The 9956-nt window shown below is 36.8% G+C and overlaps 1 protein-coding gene across 1 annotated transcript in view; it reads right to left on the reverse strand.

Moving 5' to 3' along the window:
- SLC5A7 (solute carrier family 5 member 7) overlaps positions 1 to 9715 on the reverse strand; it is a 42222-nt gene extending 32507 nt beyond the window's left edge. The window contains exons 1-3 of the mRNA XM_043995221.1: positions 9244 to 9715; positions 7621 to 7851; positions 544 to 657 (exon numbers count right to left, since the gene is read on the reverse strand). Coding sequence (XP_043851156.1) covers positions 544 to 657; positions 7621 to 7798 — 292 coding nt within the window. The 5' untranslated portion in view covers positions 7799 to 7851; positions 9244 to 9715. The remainder of the gene's footprint in view (positions 1 to 543; positions 658 to 7620; positions 7852 to 9243) is intronic.
- Positions 9716 to 9956: the final 241 nt, after the last annotated feature.

A 9956-nucleotide genomic window follows, 5' to 3' on the forward strand; every position in this document is an offset into this window, starting at 1 on the left:
TAATGATTTGGGCCCCCAATTTCCTAGGAGGGGGAAATTTGAATTTCGCACTAAGAGAAATGATGCAATGATTGTAGATCTGCCAGAAAATCCATATAACTCTTCCATATAATCATCTTCTACATCACTACATGTTGTTGAATCATGATGCAAAATTACTGGTTGTAGATTTAAAAGCTAATGGAAAGCCTAATGGAGGCAATAAACAGTGTGAAGCATGCCACCAATGATAACTTGTGTGAAAAATACTATACAAGACATCATGCAAGACATGAGGGAGACCAATCACATAACACAGACACACAACAGATGTACAGTTGAGATGTTAGATTGTGACTTTTAAGATTTGACAATACAGAGAAAGGAGTACAGGTCATCCAGTGTATTTTTATGGAGGATATATGGAAAGAAATGTATGGGAATTATGAAAGATGAGGGGTAGAAGGATTTCAAACTTTATTGTGGAGAGTGTGCCTACACTAAAATCATCAATCTGTCTGCATCTAGTTCATTAGTCACTGTGTTCCAGATTGTTTTTCTTACCTAAAATCAGGCTAAGTGAGTATCCAATTGGTGCTTGTGCCCAAGCCAAACCATAATCTGGTACATAAACTGCCTCAGCTGTCCCATTTATGTAACCTCCTCCAACCCAGGTGGCTGAAACAGAATGAAACAATAGGAAATCAAGTTATATTACCACACAATTACTTAACCCTTTAGGTAGCTATCATTATTTTTATTTATTATAATGACATGGGATTTTGTGGTGGTTCTTAGGTGTTACTCAATAAAGAATTATACTCTCCCATACAATCCAATTAGAATTAAAGTAATATATATTTGGCACTAGGGAAAAGTGACTGACAGGGAAGTCAAAGACTTTGCCCCTGGAAAAGGGGGATTTGAAACATCCTCCTGCTCTTTGGACAGAGGGAAGGCAAAAGCTTTTATAGAGAATAGATGGAGTGACCACTTGAAAACCGGAAAGTTCCCTTTTGGGATAAGGTATGTAAAACATGGATACTTTGTCATATTCCTGAGAGTTAAGGTGGATTTTTTTGAAATGATGGTCTGACCTTTGGGATTATCTCTGTCTCTTAGCTCTGGTCAGGTAGTAACCAAACCTAATTGACTTTCCTGCTATAGGATTTTATCTCTCCTTACATCTTATGTATGTCTGTCCTGATACCTAGTTGGTCAATCTAAACTTTAATAGTCCCTTGATTCCTTGATATGTCTGTCTGTTCTGTTACCTGATCATCTTTGGGTTTGCTTCTCACAGGAGAAACCCTTTCTGTTTGATTCCAAGTCCATGTTATTCTAATTCCATGTCAGAATGTTTAATGATGATAATCCTTGCAATTTTTCAATTTCAAGTTGCCATTGTGCCAGTAGAGAATAAAGTATAAGTTCACTGAGGGCAAGGATTTCTTGGCTTTTGTCTTTGTATCACTAGTACTAGTAGACACTTAGAGTTTGTTTAACTGAATTGAATTGAATCTGGATCCAAACTTTACTCATATTATATCCTATTCCTGTAGTGCCCTCTTTCCCAATCTCTCCCTACTGATATCCTAATAATTAATCAGTTCCACCTCTCTTATTAGGCTAATCCTGATTTCTACCCCCACAAACTATAAAACAGTTCTACCTCAAAGGATCATGGATTAAGAGTTGAAAAAGAAAACCAATTTCTAATTATCCAGTTCAACTCCCTCATTTTACAGATGAGGAAACTGAGGCACAGAAATGCCAAAGATACTTGTTGAAATCACAGTGACAGTAAATACCAAAGCCATGATATGAACCACCTTACTCCAAATCCTAGCAGGATTCTTTATCATACTTGCCTCCCCTAATCTGATTTTGTTTCATTTTATATTTATATTTTAATTTGCATCTTATTTGTCTATGTGCCACTGTACTGTAAGCTCCTTGAGGGCAAGGTCCTTATCTAATTCATGGTTTTATCTCTTTTGCCTCCAAACATAGCATGTTGTTCTTAGTAGCTTAATAAATAATTGATGATCAAATGAATGAACTATGCTTAGTATAGTAGTAGGGTTAATACTTGTGCTGTGTAAAATGAATTAGAAAGGTAGATAATGACATGGTTAGAATGCTCGGCCTGGACTCAGAAATACCTGAGTTCAAATCTGACCCTAGACATTTCCTATGCATTTGACCTTGGGCAAGTCACTTAACCTCTGTTTGCTTGTTTCTTAACTGTAAAATGGGGTTGATGATAGTACCTACATCACATGGTTTATAGTGAAAGTGAGACATTTGTAAAATTTGCCTGACATATAGTAGGGTGCTATAAAAATCTTATCATCATCATCACCACCACCACTATATGACAGTTAAAACTTTTAAACTAAGAATATTTTTTGTTTGTTTTTAGACTATTATTTCATGAACAACAAGAACTAAGGAATAATCCCTTTTTTAGACAATGATTGTGCCTATTCTTAAATTAAATGTTTGTAGTCAGGGGCAGCTAGGTGGTGCAGCAGATAAAGAAGGAGCCCTGGATTCAGGAGGACCTGAGTTCAAATCCGACCTCAGATACTTGACACTTACTAGCTGTGTGACCCTGGGCAAGTCACTTAACCCTCAGTGCCTTGCCCCCCCCCCAAAAAAAAAAACGTTTGTAGTCTAGTAACACTGAATTAGCTTGCTAGTAAAGGAATGTTAGAGCCACCTCAAGCACATCTGGTTAAAGGACATATTAAGACAACAGTTCCAGGAAAGATCTTTTTTTGTTTTTGTCTTGGTTTTGTTTTTTTTTTTTTTGAGGGAATTGGGGTTAAGTGACTTGCCCAGGGTCACACAGCTAGTAAGTGTCAAGTGTCCAAGGCTGGATTCAAACTCAGGTACTCCTGACTCCAGGGCCAGTACTCTATTCACTGCACCACCTAGCTGCCCCTCCAGGAAAGATCTTGAGATAAAAATGGTTGTTTCAGGAAAAAAAAAAAAACTAAATTAAATTACACCATAAGAATGAAACAACAAATTATATTAACATCAAACAACATACAAGTGGGTTACACATACACTCAATAAACTTTTATTAAATAGCTATCATTTGCTAAGCTATAGGAGTTAAAGATAAGATAAAATTCAACTCCATCAATAGAAAGGAGGATGATAAAAAAAAAGAATGCTAATGAGGGGGAAAGAAGCATAGCTTTTTACAACCATAATCAGTCAACTAATATTTATTAAACACCTACTATGCCTCACACTGTGCAGCTAGGTGGCACAGTGGATAGAATGCCAGGCCTGGAGTCAGGAAGACTCATCTATCTGAGTAGAAATCTGGCCTCAGACACTTACTTGGGAAAGTCATATAACCCTGTTTGCCTCAGTTACTCATCTACAAAATGAACTATAGAAGGAAATGGCAAACTGCTCCAATATTTTTGCCAACCCCAGCCCCCCCCCCAAAAAAATCATGAATAGTTGGACATGACTGAACAACAACAAAAACTAGGCATCAAGATCAGGGTGGATCCAGTGAGCCAAGGGAAGGACCTTTGAGTTCAAATAATGCCTGGTAACAGGTCCAGTATGAAAACCCAGAATGAACACCCTATTGGGCCACAATAATAATAATGGTATTAATTAGAGGTGACACACACATGCACATATATGTATGCATATATACGATATGGACACACACATATATAGATATGATATTTACATAGTGCTTTAAATCTTGCAAAGTTTGCTTTATGTATTATGATGAGATTCTCCATATTTTTGTTCTTAATGACCAAGATCATTTGTAACTCAATTACTAAAACCAATGCACTTTAAAAAATGTCAAAGGTCTTTCAATAAATCTGACAAGTGGAAAAGTCTGTGATGTTTTTCTTTCAATTTTCTGCTGTCTTAAGATTTCTAGAGCTCATGCTATTCCCTCAAAACAGTCTACACAAGTCTTTGAAGCTAATTTTCTTTCTTTCTTTCTTCCTTCCTTTCTTTCTTTCTTTCTTTCTTTCTTTCTTTCTTTCTTTCTTTCTTTCTTTCTTTCTTTCTTTCTTTCTTTCTTTCTTTCTTTCTTTTTGTAGGGCAATGGGGGTTAAGTGACTTGCCCAGGGTCACACAGCTAGTAAGTGTCTGAGGCTGGATTTGAACTCAGGCTCTCCTGAATCCAGGGCTGGTGTTTTATCTACTGCACCACCTAGCTGCCCCCAAAGCTAATTTTCTTAAAGGCCTCATTTAATACCAGCAGGTTGAGTTTAGAACTTGACTGCAATTAATGTATCTTTTAATTAAAAGACATGGCAATACCATGTCTATTTTTTTCAGGACAGACCAATTAGCCTCAATTGCTAGTGTCACCTATGCTGTTTATTGTTGTTCAGTTGTTTCACTTGTTTCTGACTCTTTCTGACCCCATTTGGGGTTTTCTTGACAAAGATACTGATGGTTTGCCACTTCCTTCTTCAACTAATTATTACAAATGTGGAAACCAAGGCAAACAGGGTTAAATAACTTACCTAGGGTCACACAGCTAGTAAGTGTTTGGGGCTAGATTTGAACTCAGATCTTCCTGCTTCCAGTCTGGGTGATATAGAGTACCTTGCACCACCTAACTGCTCCTATTTTCACCATGCCAGCCTACTAAAAATAATGATTATATATATATATGTGCATGTGTATGTGCTCATATATACACACACATATATATAATCAAACATAATCTCACATAGATATGTATGTATATATGTTTGTACACATACCTATATAATCACACACATAATCACATTTAGATGTGTATACATATATTTATATATAATGTATGTACATGCATATATATACACACATACATGATATATGCACATTTTAAAATAGGTTATGTTTATATAGTGCTTATCTTTATATAGTGGTATATACATACACACATATGTTTGTATGTATACAGTGCTTTAAAGCTTACAAAGTTTTCTGTGGTGCAAGCTGCTATCAGATAAACTCAAAAACACAATTTCATGAGATAAAATGTCTCTAGGCTATGTTATTTTAAAAAGGTAAAAGCAATGACAAAATATATTTCCAAATGGTATTAAATACCATAAGTATTGTATAAAATGAGAACATTTGAAATGAATTATTTGATATAGAATAATGCTACCCATCCTCCCTATGTTCCATCTTGACCCTGAACCTTCTTTCCCTGTATTGCTAATTAAGGAATAAGTAATACTGTCTTCTCTACTTCTAGCCTTGTTAAAGGTTCAAGTTATATATTTAAGTCTTAAACAGTTTAGGCTTTCATTAAATAAAATCCTTCTAGCAGGGTTTAATCCCAAAACATGGACCAGTGTATTCTTACAGATACAAAACCTGTAGCTATTTCTTTCTGGCAAGCTTGTTAGCAGCTGAAGCTGTCAACTGTACCAGCAATGTCTGGGCACAAAAATGCAGTTTTTGATCATGGTGGTCTCTTTTGCCTTTGGACTATAATGAAAATTACTGTCAGACTGATTATAACTCACAATTTTACAGTTAGGTTTGGTTAGCATTTTGATTATACAAAACTCTTCATTTTAGATATTTTGATCAAGCTATAAAAATATTTTTTTCTATTGCATGTTCCTGATACTCATGATGAAAAAATGCTAACTTCAGAGAGAGAACTGAGTGCAAATAGAGGTATATATATTTTTTACTTTTTTTGCATTTTTGAAATATGGTTAATATGGAAATATGTTTTACATGATTTTGCATGTATAATTGATATCTTGCTTCCCTTCCCAGTGGGTGATAGAAGCGAAAGAGTTTGGAATACAAAATTTAAAAAGAAAATAATGTTAAAATAAAGAAATAATGAATTGCCCTGTTAAAAGAAAAAGAAACCATAAACAAACACAAAAGGAGAAAGTTCCTTACTACTGTAAGCAAAAGGTGTGAAAGCTTGCTTAGGGAGAGGACAAAGAATACTTTTTTACCTTTTATTTTTTAAAAGGATTATTATTTTCCCTGTAGGGTAGATGTAGGATGGCCAAAGGATTGCATGATTACTTAGTAAACCTATTGTACAGATTTAAGATAAAACGTAATAAAATCATGGACTCTTTATGTTATGAGAAAAACAGGCCTCCTAAAAAATATATAATTCTTAATATTTTTAATAATAATGATTGGAAGTGAAATATTTCCAATATATTTTAGTAAATTGGCCCATACCAGGGGAAAAAGTTGAACAAGGACAAATTGAAAGCCATTCTGTTTATGGACATAGTAAATCAGCAGGTGCTTAATCCACACCCAACCCTTCTTATCCCCAATAATGTTTACAGATCTATGAAGGGAGTGGTCCCAGAGCTTTCATCCTATCTCAGATATTTGTAGTATGCTGCTACATAAACTTCTGAAAGATGAATTATTATGTCCAATAAATCATCCTAGGCTTAAACCAGGCAAAGTCGGACATTTAAGACACAATTTTTTGTTTTTTTGCCAACTCAATCCTGGCAACATAAGTGTGCTATGGAGAAATGTATATTTTTAATGAAATTTCAGGACTCAACTATTAGAATTTCAGAGCTGCTTTTTTTTTTCAGCTGGCACTAGGAAAAGAAGAAAAGATTGTTAATGTAAGGGGCATTGCAATCATTTAAAAAAGGTATTAATACACTATAGACTTTGAGATGCTCAAAACACAATTCTTTAGTTATTAGTGAATGTTTGTGTGTCAAATACTATCATATGTACATGCTTTTAAATGTTTCTTTCAATTAATAGGTAGTTCACTGGAAAATAATTTCTCTCCTGAGATGACATTCTGGGTAAAAGGAGGAAAAGCTGGACAGTATTTAGAACACAATGAATTGGTGGAGAAGAGAGAATGATCAGAGTGGAATTTCTGCTAGGACACTCCCTAGTGTTTTCCCCCTCCTTTTCAGCAATGCATTTCCTCAAAGATCTTGCATTACAGCATAATATTAATAACATGCAATTTTCATTTCTAGGTAAATTAATTTGTAGTACAGGGAAATAGTTTATAAATTAAGATTTCAATGCAATGGAAATTACATCAATCAGCAATGTTCATTGACTTTTGTCATTTAAGATTTTACTAAAAACAATATTACCCTGGTATCTACTTGCATAACAAGATCCTACATGCTCTACTCATCTTAATTTTGACAGATAGGACTGATTTAGACTTTTCATATACCTCTTTGCATTGACATTGTTTTCATTTCATCAACGGAAGCCAACCCTGATTGAGCCACAGTTCAATTTATGTATTCATTGATATTCGACTAAGAAATTTACCATAAAATTAATTTTGCTACAAAATTGTATGGCTCTTAGGCTTTTTGTTCTTTTTTAAAAATATTTATTTATTTATTTATTTATTTATTTATTTGTTTATTTTTGGCTCTTAGACTTTAAACCATTTTGATATCTAAAAATTTTCAATAGTCATCTAGACTATTAGAATTTTACTAGCTTAGCAACAGAGAGGGCCTTCTTCAAATCACAGTATATGGAGTGGAAGAACAAGGTCTGTGGATTTATCACTATATAATTCACAAAGCATCAGCAAAGTTTTCATCCATTGGAAGCCAAGGAGATAAAAGGTAAAATTGTGGCACTTACCAGTCATAGTAAATCCACCAACTAGCAAACCTATATCTCTGCCACCAACTATAATTGCTTCACTGCGTTCTTCTGAACTGCCACTGTTCTTGGTTTTCCAAGCGGCCCATATCCCAACCATCAATATCAGAAGATAGAACACAATGATAGCTATCAATCCTTCCACATGGAAAGCCATCTTCAGCTAGAGATCTTGATTTGCCTCCCAGGTTGGCTATTTCATGAAGGATTCTAAAGAAAAATACCATAAGAATTGTAATGCATTAGTATAATAATTGTAATACACAATAATAATTGTAATACCAGATTAACTAAGACGAAGCATGTGAAGTGGTGATGAATGAATGGGATAGCCTGCATAGCTTAAAGAGAGAACAGGCAACCTAAAACCATTAGTAAATGCCATTGAACATGATTATAAACTAGGTTTTTTTTTAAAACTTTAAGCATTTTTTTTAATTTAAGAATTTTTACATAGAAAATCAAGTTGGAAATACTTCTTATAAATAAACTTGATTGCTGGTGTTTACTGGTCTTTCAAAGATAAAGAAGCAAAGAACCTTGCCTCAACTCACCAAATTTTTGAGGGGCACACTTGCTAAGAAATATGGCTTTATATAATTTTACAAATAATTAAAAAAATTACCTAAGAATATCCTGATATGTAAGTGAATCAGAACTGCTCTACAGACTATTCAATTACTGACTATATCAGAACGTTATATGCAATATCAAACAAACACAACTTTAAGACAATATGATAAATATAGGCTAAACCCATTCAGGAAAGTGAATGTCAAATGCACCTTAGTAAATCATTTCTATAGCTGTTCGCTACCTAGTGGCGAAGGATCTCCCCACCCCCACCCCTGTTTAAAAAAAAAATCCTTCTTCCTGCCCCCACACAACCTTTAAAAGGAATGCTATCAAAAAAATCTCTCCATGAATGTAAATTGATTTCTTTTAAGTTTCAGAATGCCCAGATATATAATAAATTGCTAAAATTATCGAAAGTACCAAACATTTAGAGTCTAGGGGACCAGTTCTAACTCTGTTCCCCTCAATTATTTTTCTTTTAGTTGCCACACCTGCCCACTGTCATCGTCAGCCAAACGGGTTGCTGAGAATGCAAACATGCATGTGGGCACGAAAGCACTTCCCATATCTAGGAAAAAGTAGACTAAGAGAATGTCCAAGCTAAACCAATCTTCCGAAATTAGTCTGCAAAAGTAGTTTCTTTGAATGCTTTGTTTCTACCATACCTTCCTCGCTTATCCAGCCCTCCCTCTGAAATCCTGGTGCACACAACTCCTGACCCCTTCCAGTGGGATACTTCGATCCCATCACTTGCCTTTTTCCCGTTACCCCTTTCTTCTCAGTGTCTTTGTCTCCACGCCTTCTTGAGACGGCACCAACCTGCTAGATCGATCTATTGGGGCGGAGGAGGACGGAGACTATGATCTCCCTCGGGGACCCTTTCGAGGACTAACGCTGCACCTGTTAAAGATGTTCCAGCCCCTCCTCAGTGGGAGCCGAGAGCGTAGCTCCTTTCTGGCACTAACTCCGAAAATAAAAGTCTCCTAATTCCAGTGTGGACGCGGGACGAAGAGCCCCTGGTCCTACCTTGCCTTTCCCTCGCTTGCGAGCTTTACGCAGAAGATAGATGTTCGAGATTCAGTCCTCCTCCGGGGACACACTCGCTGACTTCTCCAGTAGAATAGATGCGGCACCCCCGTGGGCTCCTGGGGAGACCGAGGATGAGACTGGTGGCTGCCTTAGAGGCAGCAGGAGCAGCAGCAGGTTTCTTGTAGGAGCCTCCCTCAAGTCTACAAGTATCTCAGAACCCCGAGTTTCAGTCTAGTTTGTGGGTGGGGCAAATGGTTATGGATTGTTCATGGGAAAAACTAGACTCGGAGGGCTGTGTTGCAGGTGGGATTAGGAGAGGTGCAGGGCTGGGGGATTCCGTGGGTCTTTAGACGTGATTGTTAGGCTAAAGAAAACACCCTTTATAAGGGGAGGAGAGGAAGGACTATTCGTCAGAGCTCGGAAGCTGGACGTCAGAGAAAAGTGAATGAGGGAGTACTTGGGGACAGCGCCCGTCTGGGGCGCTTGGGGTGGATGAAAGGTTGAGAGCAAGGGAGAGATGAGGAAAGGAAGGAGAAGGGCGGGGTGCCAGGGGAGGGAGTGGAGGAGGAGGAGTCACTGGATGATGGAGGGAGTAAAACCACTGGCGGAGAAAGAGGCGGGGGACGGTGGGGAGATAAATTGTAGATGAGGAAAAGGAAGGAGAGTAGTGTGTGGGAAGACGGACAAGTTACCCCTGGGGGGAAGGGACT

The sequence above is a fragment of the Dromiciops gliroides genome, chromosome 3, assembly GCF_019393635.1.
Source record: "Dromiciops gliroides isolate mDroGli1 chromosome 3, mDroGli1.pri, whole genome shotgun sequence".
Classification (NCBI taxonomy): Eukaryota; Metazoa; Chordata; class Mammalia; order Microbiotheria; family Microbiotheriidae; genus Dromiciops; species Dromiciops gliroides.